General features: G+C 40.6%; 1 protein-coding gene across 2 annotated transcripts; it reads left to right on the forward strand.

Moving 5' to 3' along the window:
* The first annotated feature begins 8478 nt into the window (after nt 1-8478).
* Nucleotides 8479-11645, forward strand: fzd10 (frizzled class receptor 10). Of its 2 annotated transcripts, XM_088430992.1 has the most exons (2): nt 8480-9162; nt 9245-11645. In XM_088430992.1, exon 2 carries the CDS (start codon nt 9268-9270, stop codon nt 11017-11019), a length of 1752 nt encoding a protein of 583 aa, XP_088287118.1. In that variant the 5' UTR covers nt 8480-9162; nt 9245-9267; the 3' UTR covers nt 11020-11645. The 2 variants fall into 2 exon arrangements, with proteins under 2 accessions (XP_088287111.1, XP_088287118.1); XM_088430985.1 differs by having other exon boundaries at nt 8479-11645.
* Nucleotides 11646-21598: the final 9953 nt, after the last annotated feature.

The raw sequence follows: 21598 nt of genomic DNA on the forward strand, positions 1-21598 counted from the left end.
CAGCTGAGCTACGCTCCATCAGAGCAAACGTTAGACAGTGTTAGCCAGGGTGCACAACAAAGAGATCCTTAATGCCGCTGTCTGAAGCAGCTCTGTGGTGATGTGCCCTAACAGGTTGACATGATGCACAGCTGGCGCTGTTCTCAATGCAGGCACAGTGTCACCCTCCTTCCCACCCGGATGCTCTCATCCCCACATCATTAGAAGTGACACACCAAAGGGATGATGATATTATAGCATCACCTAAGGCCCACTAAAGATGCCCTTGCTTCATCCTTTTCCAAACCAGCGAGTTCTTAAAAGAGGAGAATTTGTTTCACTTTCATACAGCCGAGACAAAAGAGAAGGATAAATGACCAGGGCAGAGAAAAGACCAGCGCCTTGCTGAGGAGAGAGGGAAGGGTCTAATCTAATTTGGATAGAGCAGGAAATGTGTGTGCGCGCGCGAACATGTGTGTGTTCAGACATGTATGGCTCCGCTGCACAGTGTGAGGGGACTGTGGGAATGGGACAGGAGGGCCGTGCGATTGAATGGCGCCTCCAGAGCCAGAAGCAGTGGGGAGTCTCCCCTGACGCGCTGATTCCGGCCGGCCACTCAAAGAGGGATTAGACCAGCGAAGGCCTTCCTGATTAACAATTCACACTCAAGTACCCCCACAAGGACCTCGGGTAATAATATTGCCATCAGTGTCCTTCACCGAAGCGCTCTCTAAAAATCGTTCATCCTTTATGACTTTTTAGGCCTCGTTATTGTGGGAAGGCCACTAATCGTTTTCGTGTTGTGCGACGGAGAAACAAAAGTCAGCCAACACTTGCAAACATCTTGACCGCATTTCAAACATTTTTTAATCACAAGTCAACGATTGCCCCTCCCTGCTTGTCCTCCCCATTCTTTTAAATGATCATCCCATCAAAGCGCGTTTCAAAGCAGGCTCAACGTAGGCCGAATTGGGCTTCATAACAAACAAAACCCCATTGAAACGGGCTTTCTTGGCCGGCAGCCTTTCAGCCCTATCATGGCCCACCGTCACCATAATTACACTAATCTATAAACACTTGCAAGGTTACAATAACTTTGTCACTTCCTCTTATTAAGGACAAAGCACAAAGAATGAGGTCAGAGGTTGAACCCTCCATTGAACGCTGTGATGTAACCTTGTGAAACAAAGCAGATGGGCAAAAAGAGGGGCAAAACAGAGTGACACAAATTATCTCTCATTAATAAGTTACTTCATTGAACTATTTAAAACACATGGGGATGAATTCTGCAGGCTTTGATGTAGACAGGCCTCCTTAATATTTAATCAATTGAGTCATCCATTTCCTCAAAACATCTGACCCTTTGCTAAAACTGGAGCTCCTCCTAAAGTGGACACTTCGGACCCACATAATAGACACAAATAAACCTCGAGCGTGTTCCAAAACCATTTCATGTTTTCCTTTACACCGATTTGTGATAAGACAAAAATCCGATAGAAAAATAAAAACTTTTCAACCTGAGCCTCAAATAGTTGAGTGGCAATGGCAGAGAAAATAACAGCTTATGGTGATAAAGGGGATCATCCTGAGCTAAACGCTGAATGTGTGCGATCGGGAGGGAGAACAGGATCTTTGGGCAATGAGTGAGGCATATGAACAAATAGTCTCACCTCCAGCTGAGTGTGTTGTTTCTTCTCATTGTGCACTCTGAAAGAGAAGAGGAGGGCCTTGGTTAAGAAGATTAGAGCCCTACCCCACCCGTACGTTTAATCAACACGGCCTTTCAATGCCGCCAACAATACGAAACATGCCCAAAATGTCGCCCGTTTCACCCATAGCATACCTCACATGCTGAATCGGCGGACATTTCACCCAATGGGCGCCCAGAGAACCAGGATCAAGATTATAGCATAAACAGATTTGTTATCTTCAAAATGATGGGTCACTTTTAAAATAGTCACAGTGGAGTCTTTAAGATCAATCGAACTCAAAGCTCCAGCTCTTTTGACAGTATTAATCAAATTCGCTTAAGAATCTGAGGAGCTACGCTTGCTTGCCCTTCATTTCTTTCATCCGTGGTTAAATATGTAAATAAAATGTCTAAAGTCATTCTTCAAAGAGGAACAAAAGAAAAAAGGGTCTGAGGAAAAAGACAGCCATAAAATTCCTCCGATTCTCCATAACATTAGCCGGAGGGGGGCCGGCTCCCAGCTAGAGCCTAGCAGCAGGGGAGCAAGCAAGCTCCATAGAATCAGAGATTGCAAATCCCACACACAAAAAATAAAATATCTTTTCAGCTTCACCCATCAAAGGCCACCCCCTTTCACTTTATTAGTTACAGAATTATCTCACACTTACTGATTTCTTAGAGATGGAACTGGGCTGCATTTCTCTCATCGCTCACTGTTGTGGTTGCACGGATAAAATAGCGTTTCTGAAGTGTTTGTGTGTGAATGCATGCATGTCACATGTATGACACATATGCTATAGGTGGATTGCAGACAGAATGATTTTTAAATTTTTTTTTTTAAAAACCTCACAAAAGGAGCAGTTGATGCTTTTGAGGCTAATTGTGTCATTTAATGACCCGGTAAAGGCGTGGGAGTCAAACCTTCATGTAAATATAGAAAAAAAAGAAGTTTCCTGCTGTGGCTTTTCACGTGGTGAAAATGTGTGTATAATTGTAAAACATAGTACTTTTTTTGTGAATTAATTGGTCGGCCGAGCCAGAAACCCTTGTTACAGCGTTATCTGTCTTGATTTGTTCCAACGTTATCTGTCTTGGTCAACGAGTAGCGCTCTACTTGAGGGTTCCACTGTCTTGGACATACGTATTCATTTGTAATCAGTGCTATGTAAATACTTCACAAAACTTCAATTTTATAATACTTATGTTTCCTTTGTTGCATTTTCTTTTTGGTGGTGTTCAGTGTCTGTACTACCATAATTCTGTATGATTTTTCTCACAAGGCTGTATAATACCAAATATTCTAATTCCTTCAGATCCAGAAATGGACAGATTAATACATTACTTTTTTTTAATCGCGTCATGGGCTCAACGTTTGAAATGCTTGCTTAATGCATCATCTTCAATTTAAATATCTATCGACGTTTCTGTTGCGATAAATGTTCTGCAAGTGTTCTGAATGAAAAACATTCACTTTGGGCCCTACTTTTGTGATCAGGCATAGATCTGGCGTTCAGAGGGGCACAAACGTGGTCAGGGTGGGGCCAAGGGCAAACCAGCGCAGCTCCCTCTGTGAAAACAGGCAAGAAGCATTATCTCCTGGGATCACAACTTATAAACAGTTTGATGGAAGAATGCTTCATAAAAAGCATGTCATTGAATATACTTTAAATTTATCAAGTCGGTGCAAATATATAACAATTTTTCAGATGCCATATGACTAGAATTTGTTCAATTAATCGTTTAGAATAGCCACATGCACCACCTGCGCCTCAAAATAGACCAGCTTTTAGGTGGTCTAAAAAATTGGGTACTTTTGGTCACCAAGTTGCGAGATGCGCCATGTGTGTGGACTACAGCTGCGTCGGAACGTCTATTGAGTTGAAGCGAGGTCTGCCAAAATCCCAAACCCGAGCGGCTGGACCTTCGCCGTCACAAAATTTAGAATGTGCCGCTTTTTAAGCATCAGCCAGTCCACTCTTTGTTATCAAAATATCAGATTCGGTGGGGTAGAGCGCCGACACACCCAGAAATGCGCAATGTGGTCTACCAAATTCCCTTAGTGTCAAATTATATTTTCACACTGATTTGCCTTGAACTGATACTTAAGCACAGTGATGGGCAAGTGGTAGCTGCACTTTGAGCGGCCCTTTGAATACCACTCCCATAAAAAAAAATCTAACAATCCCCCAATTGTCTTTTGGATCTTTAAAGAATCATTTTTTGTTTCCTGTGGAAAATCGTAGAAAATGTGGGAGAAAATTCCCCACAAAGATTAAAAATGACCAAAATGAAGCCAAGCTGTGCAGTACAGATGACCGGCGAATGTACAACGTTTGCACATGTGAAAAAAAATATGTTCTTTACAAGGTTCTAGGGCTCTGTTTTGCAAATTTCCTCCTTTTGCCCCTGATACCGGTCATGGAACTCAAAGATGGAAGCTATTTTTGCCTCACGGCCCACAGTCTATATGCTAAAGTCTCAACAGGCAGCCTCGACTCATGCTGATTCCGTCCATATTTCAAAGCCATCATTGTCATCACGACCAGCACAACGGTCAGACAGAAAGCGAGACGGGAAGATGATTTTATAACAAACGTTGACTGCTTAAAAAGTCTGTCTGACAATCTTATCCTGGCAGTTTCATCTTACCAAAGGCCTGTATTAAAGACGGATGGATGGATAGATTTTTTTTTGAATATGTCATATGCACTTGCCAAAGGCAGATGATGAGTGAAAGGACTTCCCCAAGCCTCAGAAACATATTATATTATCTACTGTTTAACACATTGACCAACATATCTCCTTTGTATAAGCCATACAGTGAAGCTCTAGATCAAGAAGGCATGTCAGCTGTTGTCCCTTTGCGAGAGATGACAATAGCTATTGACGACATTATGCTGCCTTTGTATATAATGAAATCTAAATGCATGCATTGAATACCCATTTAGAAACAAATTGGGAGTCATTATGATTATAATATGCTTATGGTACATGCATGGCTACTGAAATCAAATCTAAAAATATATATATAATATGTAATTGTTTTGCAACAGACAAGACAAGAGGCCTTGTCTTTTTGGTCCCTTTGACAGCTGAGAAGATATGATCACGTATGATCAGCAAGTTACAGTAGATTGAGTGCCTTAAATTAATGGTTTTTGACCTTTTTTAGTGATGTACCCCCTGTGCATACCTGTGTTTTTAGCCAAGTCCCCCTTAACCAGTCCCAAGCATTTTTGAGTGAAAAAAAAAAATCTAAAAATGCCAACAGTGTCTGATTTTTTTGAAACTTTATAGCCTTTCAAACCTCATTGTTTTTTTGTGTCCATGAAAAAGAATCAACCTAAAGTGTCCTCTTTTGGAACAAGGAAGAGATATATTATTAAAAAGAAACAACTTAATTGTAAATAAGAATTTGTCAACAAAAAAAATCAACAAAGGGAAAGACCTGTTCCAAAAAGAAATGGTTATAAATAAATATTTGTCCACAGAAAAACATTATGTATAAAGCACCCTCTTTTGCTATTACTTTAGATATTCATTCACAAAAATGAATGATTACTTTAATTATTAATACATATTTCTCCACAAAGAATAATCAACATAAAGTGTCAAACCTGTTGTCAAAAAAAAAAAAAAGAATATTTGTCCAGAGAAATATATTCAACTTAAAGTGTCCTCTTTTGGCATCATAGTAGAGATGTGTTTACAAAAATAAATCATAAACTAGACAGGTAATGAGAGGTGGCACATGTTAAGTTGGGACACCCCATTCTAGTATGGGGAGAATCTGGGTTTTAAAAAAATGAAACTGAATAACCTACTGACTTAAAATATGTTCTATGAACTTTTATTTTCCTGAAATATTTCATGAATTCAACAATTATTTTAAAGGATTTTTGCATGTTTGTTTGTTTTATTTAAAATCTCAAGTACCCCAGGGATACCCATACCCCCATTTGGGAACCATTGCCTTAAATAATTGCCGTTATTTTCATTATGATATTGTCATGCACCTCAAGCAAGAATTTAGGTTCTTATTCAGTTGTAGAAATATATGTGTGTACTCATTTAATGTAGATCCAACCAACGTATTAAAACCATCAACCAGATGAGAGGAATCTGTGCAACACATGTGCCACTAGGAGCGGTTTCACACATGTATTCACACCCATATATTTTTCTGCTCCACATGCTGAGCCAGAACAGCTGAAATGCCACCAGTAAGATACATTGTGCTTAAACCATTTAGGCAGACTGGTGCCAGGTTTCTCATCTTGCACAGGCACATTGCCGAAAAGCCTCTCAAAGCACCTTGGGTTCTCTTGTAAAAATGCACTTAAAGCTCTGCTGCAACATGTGATCAGGATTTCATAGTCAATGAATACCATGCATAAATCTTGAGACTGAAAACATTTTACAAGGTAACGTGAGTGAGGCCTGGAAGATTTCTCATAAACATGCACAAAAAAAGCAGAAGGCGTGTACTAGCCAAAGTCTGACACTAGCATGGCCCTGCACAAGCATAAAACCACCTCTTTATAGGACTCCTCAAAGTGATGTTATGTACTATTTAGTTTACATCCACTCTTAAGGAATTCCACCCCTAACAGGGATTTTGTTTTAACAGGGCCATAAAAGTCAACAATTTTGTTTCAATCTCAAACCAGCACTATTGTGTGGGTGGTGGAGGGCTCCAGCATCACCCTGATTTGTTGCAGGACACAAACTGGACTTGAATCCCCTAAACAGTCTAGCCTAGACATAGACAACTTGATGAAAAAAAGAAAGGTGCTTAGGTTGCATCCCTCTCTCTCTCTCTCTCGCTCTCTCTCGCTCTCTGTCTATCTCTCTCTCGATGTACTGCCTTTGCTTAATCAGGTCAATCATAGAACAAACATGCCTCTTACTGTGGGATGTTACTCGTTTTTACTTCTTTATGCAATCAAAGTAACTATACACCTATAGGCTGGAATGGCTAATCTAGAACACTGAGACAAATCCTGATGGGCTTGTAGCTATTCCTGCCCGTGCAGCAACGTCTCCTGGCCTGCAGGACCTGCCTTCAAGTTGCAAACTGATCAAATATAGTTTGTGAATAGAATGTCTTATATGACACACTGGTAGACTGGTTAGCACGTTTACCTTGACGGTTCAAAGGACAATTCCAGCTTCCTGTGTGGAGTTGCCATGTTCTTCCCGTGCGCGTGTGGTCTTTTCCGAGCACTGTGATCTTCTCCCACAAAAACATGCATGGTACAGTATGTGTATTGGACATGCCAAAATGCCCTTAGGTGTGATTGTGAGTGCGAATGGTTGTCTCTGTGTGCCCTGTGATCAGCTGGCTGCCAGTCCATGGTGTCCCCCACCTACTGCCCGAAGACGGCTGGGATAGGCACCAGCAAGCCAGCGACACTAGTGAGTGTAAGCAGCTATAGAAATTGTATGGATGGACTGCTATTTTCATCAAAGTAGATCTCACCAAGTGAAACGAAAAGTCCATATTAAGAGACAAAATAATACAATAGATGTCTACAAATAGTACAACAAACACTCTGTAAGAATCCTAATAATCCTATAATAGTCACAAAGAGTTTTGGTCTTTCAGTGAAATTCATCACATTAAACTTCTCACCCAAACCGAGAAGCCAGATTCCGCAATATGTTTGCAAGAATTTGTTCTGTTTAGGCAAGAATTTAAGTAGGATTTTCAAAAAGAACCTAAAAATATTTTTGTGGGAAATCAATAAGGGTATTTCAAATCGTGGAAAGAAAATCCGCATTTTATAAATGTACATAAGAAAGTATTCATAAGCGAATGCCAAATTCTACTTAAAAAATGTATAACTGGGACTTGGTCTGTGAGTGATCAACAAATTGATTCATATATAATGTTGGACTGTGTATGATGCCTTGATTAGCATCACACTTTATATAGTTTTATGTGTTGTTTAAAAATAACATTAGGACAATAATGAAGGACTCATAGGAAGGTGTTGAAGCACTGCACATATTTACGATGAAGAGCAAATTCTTATCAGAGTTAAACCTTGAAAAAGTTCAACAGAAATACAAGTTGTTGCTTTTTTTTATGAACGCCTTTAAATGCATGGCATTTTTAATATTTATGATATGCAATGTAAGTGTCAGTATCCGGGTAATGATGAGAAAGTATGCAATATCATTTAAGCATATTTGCATATAAAATCCACAGCACCGACTAGAGTAATGAGAGCCAAAATTAACTTTATTGATCAATTTCAGAAAACAACATTGGTAAGGTTCCATTCACACTGTGGAACATGTATTATTTACATAAATGTATGATTTTCAACTTTGCTGTGCTTCAATATGGCGTCAGGGTTTTTTTTTAAATAATGTATTTACTACAAAAAATATCTGTAACATCTCACTCGATGAGGTAAAGTTCTAAAGCATTTAAAATTCTACATTTAATAAACGTATTGTTGAATGACGAATTCTTGGAAAGTTTAAAAACATTTCATGAGGATACAGGCGATTTATAAAACGAATGCATCTTTAAAACACAAATGTGTATGTGTAAATTTGCGCTAATCGAGTGTAGATTAAATGTATCGTAATAGCAAATATAATGTGAGAGTCAAAATCACACCGTCTGGTCAGGATTGTTAAACACAGCAAGAATTCTAGTGTAATGCGCCTCTGACGCGGTGCGTATTGGAGCGAATCATATTGTACAATTTTGAAAGATTCTTGTTTAAAATATTCACATTACTCTCAGTGAAGTTTGTCGTCGAGCCCATTCAAAGAGAAGAGGCTGCGGGGCCGTTTAAAATGCAGTAATGAACAAGCTGTTCCACACGATTAGGAAATAATCCGCGTGTCAGTGTCATCTTTCTTATGCTAAGTGGCTGTCTTTGAAGGCGGATCTTTTGGCAGGTTGGACCGGGACCGAGGCGGCTCCGAGCAGCTCAGACAAGCTCTGCCACCAAACGCATCAACAGCCCGCCTCCGAGGAGCGAAGCCTTCCTACACAGCTTGTGGCAGAAGTGTGATATTATCACCTTGGATGTTTATTTGAGTCGGACGTCATTATTTGGGAGCCGCCACAAAAACAAAAAAAAAAAGCAAGCGGGGGAGGCGCTCGACTTGTAGTGTGAGTGAGGCTCTTCCAACTTCTTGCACTGGGACGGGAAGCACGCGCTGCGAGACAACGCTGTACGGAAAAGTCGCATGGAGGACTCGGACATTTGTGAGTGATTTGGAACGCGTGGCCAAAGGGTTTTTGTTTTGTTTTTTCCAAGCACACGCATTTGAGACTTTTGGAGATTCGCGCAATGGAAAGTGACTAAACACGCATGCTGCAAGTCTTGAATGATAAACAGCGCGCCCGACAGCATGGGCTGCAACGCACTCTCCCATCTGCAAAACACTATTTTTGGATCAGTGTGGGATTTATGTTTTTAATTCACTTTGGTGGGCAAGGTGGTCATGCAACAACAGAAAGCTGTGTAAGTTCAGCCAATCCGATCTGGTTTCATGAAAGACTTTGTTGTTGTGTAAGATAACGAATAATGGGCATTTTCTTCACAGATTATCCAACTCAAGTAGAAAAGATGCATGTCGTTGTAAACCTGGACCTCACGCTGTTCATTTTGCTGGTGCTGTGCATTAGCGAGGGCTCGGCCATTAGCTCCATTGACCCAGACTGGCCGGGAGAGGGGAAATGTCAACAGATTAGCATCCCCCTGTGTAAGGACATTGGCTACAACATGACTCGCATGCCAAATCTCATGGGCCACGACAACCAAAAAGAAGCGGCCATAAAGCTGCAAGAATTCGCAACGCTGATCCAGTTCGGCTGCCACAGCCATCTCAAATTTTTCCTTTGTTCGCTTTATGCCCCCATGTGCACCGAGCAAGTGTCCAATCCCATCCCTGCTTGCAGAGTTATGTGCGAGCAGGTCAAAGTGAAGTGCTCACCTATTTTGGAACAGTTCAACTTCCCCTGGCCGGACTCGCTGGACTGCTCACGGCTGCCCACCAAAAACGACCCCAACTACCTGTGCATGGAGGCGCCCAACAACGGCTCGGACGAGCCTCCCAAAGTTTCGCACACCCATCCGCCGGACTTCAGACTGCACCCTCCCCTCAGTGGACCGGATCTCCACCTGAAGGACACCGGCAGCAAGAAGCCGTGCAGCAACCCCGGCAAGTTCCACTACGTGGAGAAAAGCGAGTCGTGTGCCCCGAAATGTTACCCCAAAGTGGATGTATACTGGAGTCAAGGAGACAAGCAGTTCTCCTTGGTCTGGATGGCCATCTGGTCCATCCTGTGCTTTGTCTCCAGCGCGTTCACCGTGCTCACCTTCCTCATCGACCCCCAGCGCTTCAAATACCCAGAGAGGCCCATCATCTTCCTCTCTATGTCCTACTGCGTTTACTCCGTGGGCTACCTCATCCGACTGTTTGTGGGAGCTGACGGAATCGCATGCGACAAAGACAGCGGGGTCCAGTATGTCATCCAGGAGGGCCTGGAGAGCACCGGCTGCACTATTGTCTTCCTGATCCTGTATTATTTTGGCATGGCCAGCTCCCTTTGGTGGGTTATCTTGACCCTCACGTGGTTCCTGGCTGCCGGGAAGAAGTGGGGTCACGAAGCCATCGAGGCCAACAGCAGCTACTTCCACCTGGCGGCGTGGGCCATTCCGGCCGTGAAGACCATCATGATCCTGGTGATGAGGAAGGTGGCGGGAGATGAGCTGACAGGCGTTTGCTATGTGGGCAGCATGGACGTCAAAGCTCTCACCGGCTTTGTGCTCATTCCTCTCTCCTGCTACCTGATCACGGGCACCTCCTTTCTCCTGTCGGGCTTTGTGGCTCTCTTCAACATCAGGAAGATCATGAAAACAGAAGGGGAGAACACAGACAAGCTGGAGAAGCTGATGGTTCGCATCGGGGTCTTTTCTGTGCTTTACACCGTCCCGGCCACATGCGTCATCGCCTGCTACTTCTACGAGCGCCTCAACATGGACTACTGGCGCATGCTGGCTATGAAGGACAAGTGTAAGGGTAACAGCACGCTGGAATCCGAGTGCCTTTTGACGACGTCCATCCCCGCCGTTGAGGTCTTCATGGTGAAGATCTTCATGCTTCTGGTGGTGGGCATCACCAGTGGCATGTGGATCTGGACCTCCAAGACTTTGCAGTCGTGGCAGAACGTGTTTAGCAAAAAACTACGAAAGAGAACGAGAAGGAAGGCGAGCAGCGTCTTTACCGGCAGCCGGCCTTACATGAAACCTCACCCGTCGCTCAAAGGGCACGCCGCCAAGTATGAACCAACGCGGCCCCCTCCCACATGTGTATAAACCCCATGAAACACTTTCAAAACCTATACCATCAGACATTTCATTCAAGAGTGCCATGATGTATTTATGCAAGCTGCATTGAATATGCAGCTTTTTTTTCAGCAACTAGAGTTGCCTTTGTGGGGAAAAAAACAACAACAGCTTCTCCTCTGTTATCCTTGTGGAGGGAAAAAAAGTCTTGTTTCAATTATGAGAAAAGGAGCGTGATAACCAATTGAGCTGTGCCATGGGGTTACTTGAATAATGTGCAATAGATGTTTTGCTTCCGTGCGACAAAGACACTTGTACTGTTTAGTGGAAGATTACACACGAAGAAAGGACCCCAGAGACAATGGAGGCAAATGGTCAGAGCGATGAGTGTTGTGTTTAGAGGGCTTTTTCATGGAAATGGAGACAGGCGGTGTCATATATGTTTGAACTGGAGCGAGAACAGCTGTTGAAAAACAGCTCAGTCCTTCTCAACTGCCTTTTGTGAGGCAAATCCATGCTGTAAATTAATTAAGCACTCTGCATTGAAAAGTTGTTCGTTTGCGCTGTTGAGTTTTCATTTGCTGTTTTATAGCACAAGAAAAGGTCTGTATGTATTTCTAAAACTGCGGATTTTATTAAAAAAAAGAAACGTTCTAGTTTTAAATGGTCAACTTTGTATTGCATTGCAGTTTGGTTGCGATACCTGCTATATGCTATATGCTATATGCTTACACCTAATGCAAGACACCAAAATATCATTTTACTCCAATTGTCAAATTACTGTTAAAAATGTTAATCAGTCAGTAAAGCAAAAAGAACAATTTTCTGACGCTCTAGGCAAATAAAAAATTGAATTAAAGCCATACACTAAGTGGCCACAACATTAGGTACAGCTGCAATGATATCACAAACCAGGGCGTTAGCCGAAATTCTACCTTACCAGGGCTAATGCTTGATTTTCACTGCTGCCATCAGGAAATTATACAACTATGCTTACTGTTGTTTGTCACACTGGAGTTGAAATTCACTACGTCATATTGAGAACTGTTTTTGTAAGTATACATTTAGATTGCCATACATAAGAAAAGCAAGACTAGCAGGGACAGCTTTCAGTTCGAGTAGTCCTACACCACTGCAAGCTCCAAATACAAGGTATGAAATATTAAGTGTATTTGCAATACTTCAAAAACTGAATATTAATATACTGTATCTGTAACGACCGATTCTTTGCTGCAGCTTTCTTGGATCGCTGTAGTGAGTATAAATTACCCTGTTCCTGTTAAATATTAAATGTGTTAGGTCAGGTTTTCTCATACAGAACAATTAATCATTTTTTTTTCCCAAAACAAATGCGTAATAAGCGAAAGTTTCATTTAGATCCAAAAACAAAAGTTGAAGCAGATTTGTTAAAAAAAAAAATGGGGATATTAACCATGATTATTTTCAACATTAACCTTGGTACAATATTTTGCGTGACTCCTTGCGTCGCACAACATTGTTTCAGCACATTCTCACCTTCCTCCTTCTCCTATCTCGAATGTGTTGGTGTGTATCAATAGAGGAGCTTGTTCGATAATCCAGTTCTCATTCAGTACAGGATTAGACAGTTTGAAGGGTTTGACTTTGAAAGGAAGATTGCTGCTAACCCAAAACATAAAATATCTGTCATCTCTTTCCATCTTTATCAGCAAAGCGTGGCGACATTTCTAAAGACACATCTGGTCGGGTTTTAAATGAGCTAGTATTGACGAAGGCTTGCTGCTAAAGCATTAAGGGGAAACAAGAGATGTTGCTCTAAGAACTACTAGAATTTTGGATAGAAGAAAATAATGCATAATGTAACATAAAATAGGAGCTTCATTACATCAAATGAATACATCATTTGAGATTGTAGAAATGAACTGCATGTCAAAAATGATGAAAAAAAATCAGTAAATGACTGCATGTGAGGGTTTCAGGCTTATGGTGCATACGGTCCTGTATTTGGGTAGAAGAGAGTTTCAGAAACCACATAATGCGTTTTGTTCCTGAGGGCATTCAAGTGCCTGCATCAACCCAACCTGTTTTTACAGTCAAAAGCACATGACTCACAACCCCAATGTGGCTGAATCAAAGTACAGCAGTGCCTATTGATACTCTAACTCGGGAGGAAAAAAAGGGGAAAAAAGGTGTGAGCTCTTCTGAGAGCTTCTATGAAGGCCACCTGGATAAGAGCCCCCAAGGTGTCTGGGAAGGCTGTAAATATAAGTGACAGTTAGCGCCCCCCTCCAGGGTTTCTTCAGCCATCTAGGCTTCACTTTTCTTTTTCTCTCTTCAAAGGGAAGAAATTCTGCTCAAAGCAATTGCAAAAGTATTGCTGTTGAGAGGTTTTCTTTCTTTCTTTCTTTCTTACTTTCTTTCTTTCTTTCTTTCTTTCTTTCTTTCTTTCTTGTTCAGGATGCGAATTTGAGTTCTTTTTTTATTTTTTAAACCTAGACCTTTTTTTCCGATCAGATTAATTCATACAGGCATGCACCCCCCCCCCCCCCCCCCCCCCCCCCCCCGCCCCCTCGCAAGGTTGGTGTTGTCTCATCATTGTCTGCGGACATAAATGGTTTCCTGCCAGTGATCTGCATTGTTAAAACGAAAATAAAACTTTGCATTACTTCTATGATCTTGTTAAATACGGCAGGAATCACAAACATATGGAGGAAAACTGACAAATTCTCTTGTGTTTAAGTCAGAGTGGCAAAGTAGATTCACCAGTTCTTTAAACTGTGTTACTACGTCACGAAATAGACACACCTTCTCCCCGCTGTGTGCTGAGGTAGTAGCACACTGTAGTGCGGTGGTGTCAAAAATAAGGCCAGCGGGCTGAATCTGGCCCAAGGTTTAATCCGGCCCGCAAGATTATTTCGAGAAGCATTTAAAAAATGAATGGGACCGGGCCCATTACTTTGATGTCCATAAAACTGTGTTGCCCTAGCTAGTGTTTAAGAATTCACTCAGTCCAATTGCTTCTTTTATTGAAAGAAAAGATAGAAAAAAAGGTTAACAGGCTCATCCCAATCTACTGTCAGCTGCAACTCATGCTCGTGCTTGATAATAACAAATTGACTCTCTCAGTCCTCCTCCGCCGACTTTCTCATGACTGGACAATGACAAATATTGCAGTACGCAAAAATTCTTACTTGTACAAGCATTTTCAAGCAGGGAGTGACCAGTTACCACGCTTGAGCCAATAGTTTGCTAATCGCTTTGGTGACAAAATGTGGAACACTTTACTCATGTTTGTGTTAGCATTAGCATCTAGCTTCGTTGTGCTAGTAAAATCCTAGTGCAAGTAAAATCCTACGATCACCCCATAGAGATTCACAATGGGCGGAAGGCCACCATCTGGGACATTACCAGACATTTGGCTTTGGTCCGTGTTGTGTTACAACCAACGAGACATGTTTTTTTCAATTTTATTTTTTTTACATTTACTTTTTTTTCATCTCAGCAGTTACCTTCCACATTTGACGCCATGACTACTTTGTGAGGTTTTAGTGTTTTCTGTAGTGTATCATTATGTGGGTGCCACCCAGTGTCCAAAATGAGACAGTACAGCACCATTTTATTTTCAATTCTTCCCACTTTACTGCACTGCTTTCTATTAAGTAGTACAACCACAGATTTTTATTTGGGGCAGTTTCCTTCGGCTGGATATTTATGTTTCATTGTATTTTTTATTCTTTTATAGTTAATCTTATTATGTGTTCTCTACAAAATATGTTATGAAAGAACGTAAAAAAGAACATTTCTATTAAAGTCATGTAATTTAAGAAAAACATTTATATCAAGATACATAGGGGACCAAAAATGAATTTATTTTTCCTTTATTCATCTTCATTTTTTTAATGTGCTTTTCAACAATATATTTAAAGTTGACCCCTGCTAATGGCGAGGAAGTGAGACCAGGGCAGGGACAGTTGCTTTTACATTTACAATTGTGAAAATAACATCAATAATAATAATAATAATAATAATAATAATAATAATAATAATAATAATAATAATAATAATAACAGGAACAGGAACAACAAAAATCAGCAAAAACTTACATATCATTGACACAAACCCTAACACTAACCCTTAAAATATATAGTATGATTTTGCCTGCCTGGCCTGCTTGGGAATAGATTGTCCTCCATGCGGGCCTGTAGCGAAAATGAGTTTGACACCCTTGCTGTAGTGGAACCTGCATGAATTGCCTTTGTCTGCTTGTGTTGCAAGCAACCATAAAGGTTTCTAACACAGTGACATATATCACACACTGCTGGGATGATTGGCGTCTGAGCCAGCTCCTCTTTGATCAGACTTTTTGGGAACGCCCTGTGTCCTCATCCTCAGCTGCTTCAACAGCACCTGTTTACTGGTTCAGGCCTGTCTGTTTTCGCAAAGCTGTTCAGAGCCTCTCAACTTCACGGACTTATACGTGACACTCAGACATACACACAAAGGAATCTGACTTGCGTTTGGGGGTGGGCAGATGCCTTCTTTGAGTTTATGCACTGCTAATATCCACGGCCACACTCTTCTTTGCACTTGTCTTTGGAGACAGATGATCTCAATATAATTCTGTCTCCTTTCAGAAATTTATTCCTGGTTTGGCTTTGAAAGAGACAGAAAAGTGCATCAAACAAAATGGTTTGTTTTCTCGCTGAAGAGCTATTTGTAACTTGGAGAGAGATGGTTATATATGAAATAAAAAAAAAAAAAAACGTTAGAGTTAGAGGAGTTTTGTAGACCCAAAGAGTTATCAAAGACTGCAATGAAAGCTCCCTCACATCCCTCAAGTTCTTCTGGTGAAAAAGAAAATCCAGATTTCAGAGGATTATGGTTCAAGCATGTGTGGGTGGCCTTCATGTTCAGAACTGATCTGTATAGCAATGCATCAAGGGCAACACAAGTACTGTATACATGCCCGATGTGCTGCTACAGCAGCGTCTGATAGCTCCCAGACATACACACCCACACACACACAGAAACCTCAGTGTGCACTGATGGCGGTTGCTCATCTGCTCTTGAAGGTGAGAGTAATCACAGGAAAACGGGCAACAATGAGGTCTCCTCGTGCAAGGAGGGGGCAGGACAATTTTTCAAATGAATAGTGAACTGGCTTGCAGGCCCTCTCGTGATCAAACAAGTGTTTGATAGTGGCTTTGGTTTGGAAAGACTGCTGAATATGTTTATTCGCATCTGCAGAAGTCACTTTGAGGAGGAGATCAGGCAGATTAGTGTTAACTGATAGGGACCTGTGCAAATGGACCCTCCCCCTGCATACAAGCGGGTCAGCGACGCACTTCCTCTGAGGACCAGTTAGCATGACTGAATAAAACATCAGTCAGACGGCAAATTCTGCTTCTTTCCAAAAGGAGGCTGATGATGCCATTTCATAGCCCGTCAAGACGAGTGTGTCTCTTTGAAATACATGCTATACGTGCCAACTGATCAAAGCATTATCGCAAAATTAGAAAAATGTAGAGTAATAGGGATGTTCCAAACACATGAAAAAAAAATGAGGTCGATGGCATCATTTTGAGCTGATCAGAATCAGGAGAAACTGATTGGGTATCAAGTTACGCTTTTTTTTAAAAGGGCTACAGAGCAGCAATTTAGAGATATGCAGATAATGTTAAAAGATAAATAAATAAATAGTTGCAATCCACTACCGCCCCAACTCCTGCCCTCACTGGTCGATGGCCGCGCTGGGAGGCAGTCACGTTTCTTGTAGGAATGCCTGCTCAAGTGTAAACTCTGATTGTTATTATGTTTGGTCAGCTACAGGCTTCACTCGGATTAGACTTCAGGGTGCCACTAATATAACCGAGGCACTCCGTGAGACTACAGTCATAGGGATGGGAAGTGAAGGGATAACAGCCAATACTGTACTGTATAAGGTTTGATCATTTAAGATTTAAGTATGTTTACTGCAGTAATATTTGTTTTAAATATGTAAAGGTTAAATACTTTTCACATTAAACAATTCAGGTACCCACATGCATGAAAATTCCGTCAGGAAGGGTGACGCTACTTTGCGGTTTTTCACTTATTTGGGGGGATGGTTTCTGGTCCCCATTAACCTCTGCAGAAAATGAGGGATTACTGTATATTGTATTTTTTCTGTCTTTAAAAAAAACTAAATAAAAAACACAACGTTGGAATGCTCTAAATAACAGCTACAGTAGGTTCCAAAAATACAATTCGTGTTCAATGGCCCTTTGTGAAACTCATAGAAGTGGCTACAAAAAGGTTTTAAAAAAGGTCATGTTGGTATAGTTTTATTCCCTCCCTCCCTTTAATGTTGTTGATGTTTTGTTATTATTTTTTTTGTGCTCCTTTTAAAGCATTGCTGAGTTGTCGGATTTGGACTCGATATTGGCAGATCCCCAAAATGAGATGATTTGGAGTCAGGTGCAAAAATTGTCAGGAATCAATGTCAATTATCATTGCTTTGTTTTTTCTTCCAGAACAACCTGGGCGAACCATGAGAGTATAACCCAATTCTACTTACCTGTATAGTGCACCCTATATGCACAAATCTACCACATCAAGATCACTTGCCCATTCCAAAGTCATCCAGTGCAACAGATTGCATAAATCAGTGATTCGAAGCCTGTGTGCCATTATATACCGGTGTCGTGTGGGAGATCATCAGGTGTGGTGCAGGGAAATTCTCCAATGTCAGTTATTTGGATGAAAAAGTATCTCTTTATTATTTAAGGTAACTTACATACCAATCAAATGCACTCCCAGATCAGTGGTTGTCAACCTTTTACAATGATGTACCTTCCCCCAAGAAATTGATTTTCAGCCAAGCACCCCCTAACAGCGCAATGCATTTTTGGAAGAAAAAAAAACAAAACACTTACAACAGTGACTCTGATAAAGTATTAAACTTTACAACTAGGTTTTAGAGGTATCTCATGGTCGAGCACCTACAGATGGGCTCATGTAACCAACTTTTATTACTGTTTTATCTTTTGGATAATTTTATCACAAATGACAATTTGTATCCATAAAAATATTCAACAAAACAAATATGTATACATTTTTTTTTTGCTTAGGAGTAATAATAATACAATTTTTCAGTAGTAAATGTTTCATATTCCAATCACCAGAGAAAGAGGAGATTCGAATATCTAATAATAGTTCACTACACAGCAATGGCAAGACCAACATCTTAAAAAGAAATACTGTATGTCGGGTCGTATTTAAAGTGACACAAGTATGTTTCTGATTATTAAGGGAAAAACAGGGAAAAAGTCTAAAAAGCCAATTCCAATTTGTGCTGTGAAATACATATTCCTGGAAAACCAGTGATGTATGTCAAATAGAATTCAAGTAACGATGGTGTAGAGCAGACTTGGAACACACACACACATTAATCACCTCTTGTGACTCTTAGCATTTTCTTCTGAAATGACAAAAACAACCAGTGAATGATTTTATCTTTGAAATGTGCATATCACACATTTTGAACATTTAGTCATTTTAGTTACAGGAAGGGATTTTGATTTTCTAACTGTTCCATAAAACTCATATATTTGTTTCCTATTTTGAATCAGATATGAATCAGATAAAAGTGAAGCCATCAGTATTTGACAGTTTAGACTTCACATTTTTTGTTTGTTTTTTTCAAGCATTTCATCCCCTTCTCCATGGCTGTCCAAGTGACATAAGATAAGTGTTATAGAAGACTCGCCTGGCAAGAACATTTTTTTCAAAGTTCAGAGTCACCTACAGCAAGTGTGCACACAAAGGCGGGTAAAGTCAATCCAAAAGCCTGCATACAACTCAGCATCAACAAAGCACAATTCAGAGGATTCCTCCAAAAGTGATAAAAGTTTATATGATGTCTAGTTTCTAATGGTATTTTTCTGTAGTTGGGTGATAATATGGTGTAAAATTAAAAAGGAGGATTTCATATTGTTGAACAGGGCATTTTCATTTTTAGAAGTTGCAGAAACAGCCCATGCATATATAAAATAACAATACCAGCTTGTATTTTCTCATTAGCAGATGTATATTTGTGACCAGCTCTGGCAGATAAGTCCCCCAGTTGTCAAAAAAAAAAAAAAAAAAAAGTGTTGTTTCATATATTTGGATGGATTGCACTTGGATGGTACACTTAATTCCCTAAAAGATTATCTATTATATCTAATTAAATGGGCTATTGGATCTATTTTTTTAACTTGCTAGGTTGACATTCCTTTTTTTGAGGAAAACACATTTAAAGTTTTGGCTCCTGCATTTTTTAAAGTTCCAACGCAATCAGTAAATGGAGAAACAGATATTGACCTCAAACATTCAGGAATGGTTTGAAAGGCCACTGGAAAGTAGACTCACTTTGAAGGGAAGTACATCATTCGAGAATTTAAGCATTTAAAGCTGAGGATGTTTGACCTCTCAACAGATTGAACATGGCAAAAATGGTGATTTGGCTAGCCACATTAGCAAAGATGTGGATCGTCTACCAATGCCTTATTTTCTTACACTTTTCCTACTGGGAAATGTAACCCCTGTGCGGTATTATGTCCAACCCAATGATCTTTTCATCAAAGGCATTTCACATCAAAGGAAAAGCATTAAAAAAAGACACTAGGAGCTGAAATTTCACCCAGATGGTGACAACATGTCAAATTTCAACATGGCATAACCATTTAGTTATCACACTACCAGGAGCATGCCATCCCTTGACTAATGCTCAAAATACTGCACGAGTTTTAAACAGATATTGAGGGGGTATTTTTGGAGAAATCCAAACATCCATATATTTATGAATGTATATGTCATTTTTTTGCAAAACCATATCCATGGACATGCAGAACTTTTTGTCAGACCGGATCACGTTTATCATGTGAGTTGACATGAATTTGGATAAACGTGTGTAATTCCTAGCTGCTAGAGGAAATGTGTGTATGTGTGACCGCACATTGTGCGTGTGACTGCCAGGCAGTGACAGAATTGATGGTGACATGGTGAGAGCCAGCACAAACGGCAGCCTACATATTTTTTTATATATATTTTTTGACAGCGAGAGTGTACAGATGGTCATATGAGCTCAGGAAGGAGGCGCTGAATGAGAAAATGATGGCGGATGTGCTACTGATTGTGAACACTGCTGGGAGACAGTGCCTGCGGTTCAAACACACGCTCAGCAAACTAAACAAAGAGTGACGCCACAGAGGGAGATCACATGAAAGGAAATAACACAATCAACTGTCACATAAACTTGGGGACAACATGTTGGCAGAATAAATGGAATGCAGATGTTTGGGACTCACAACAGGCAATGGACAAGTGACATGTCAACATGTTGGCATGTAATAATGATCGTTTTACACCTGAAACAGTGGAAACAATAAACATCCCATGTATTTACCCTACTTTTTATAGATAAGATTCGAGAGTTTTCTTGTCATATGTATATTGATACCCCACAATGAAATTCTTATTCTGTTCACTTCCCCAAGCAGACTATATTTCATAATCATGCGAATAATAAGGTAGGCAACAAAACAAAAACAAACAAAAACAGTAATAGAGTAATAAGGGCAGTCATAATGAGCCACTAATAAATGAATAGGTTACAATGTGAGCATATTACAGAGTAGATTGAGTCAAGAAACTGTATACATATGAGGAAGATAGTGTAAATATTATGTAAATAGCAGCTTTTCTGCACTGTGCGGGGTTGTAAGGTGCATTTGTGCATGCAGTAAATTGTCTGGTGATGAGGCAGATTAGCGCGTGAGGATTTGTTCAGGATCCGTGGCCTGTGAGTAGAAGCTGTTAGTCAGTCTGGCAGTCCTTGGCCTCAAGCTCTTGTAGCATCTGCCTGATGGCAGCAGTTCAAACAGATTGTGTTGCAGGTGAGTATTGTCCCTGATGTGGTTGTGTCTCCTCCCCGGAACCCTGGTGTGGTTATTGTCCTGCAGTGAGAGTAAGGCTGCTCCACAGATGCGCTGTGAGGTCTTAAACACGAGCTGTAGAGTCTTCCTGTCTTGTGCTGTACAGTTGCTATACCAGACTGTAATGGAGGTGGAGAGGACACTTTGGATTGTACATCTATAGAAGCTGTTGAGAATCTTTGTTGGCATGCCAAATTTCTTCAATTTTCTCAGAAAGTACAGTCTCTTTTGGTATTTATGGCGAGTGTTGTGGGACCAGGTGAGATCCTCGCTGATGTAGCGAATTTGTAGAACTTGAGGGCTTTCACCCTATCCACCTCAGTCCCATTGAGAAATGTCTAAGAATAAAGCATAAATAAAAAACAATAAAGCACTCCAAAGCACCCAGGTAAGATGTGATCACTTTTATTTGTTCTTTCTTTTGCTTGATACTTTAATACCTTCTCAATGGATATTTCTGGTGTCAGGCCAAAACCTTGTACAGTGGGCCCGTGTGTTACGAGATTAATCCGTTCCGCAGTTGGGCTCATAAGGCGAATTGACTGTATGGCGGGCAATCCAAACCTATGTTAAATAGCTAATGCATTTAGAACATAAGGTAAAAACATCAAAATTGTACATACATATTAAAAATGGGTACCAAAATGGTCAACCAAATACCGCAAAGAGGGAAT

Source organism: Hippichthys cyanospilos, chromosome 1, assembly GCF_059441005.1.
Source record: "Hippichthys cyanospilos isolate Australia breed blue-spotted pipefish chromosome 1, RoL_Hcya_1.0, whole genome shotgun sequence".
NCBI lineage: Eukaryota > Metazoa > Chordata > Actinopteri > Syngnathiformes > Syngnathidae > Hippichthys > Hippichthys cyanospilos.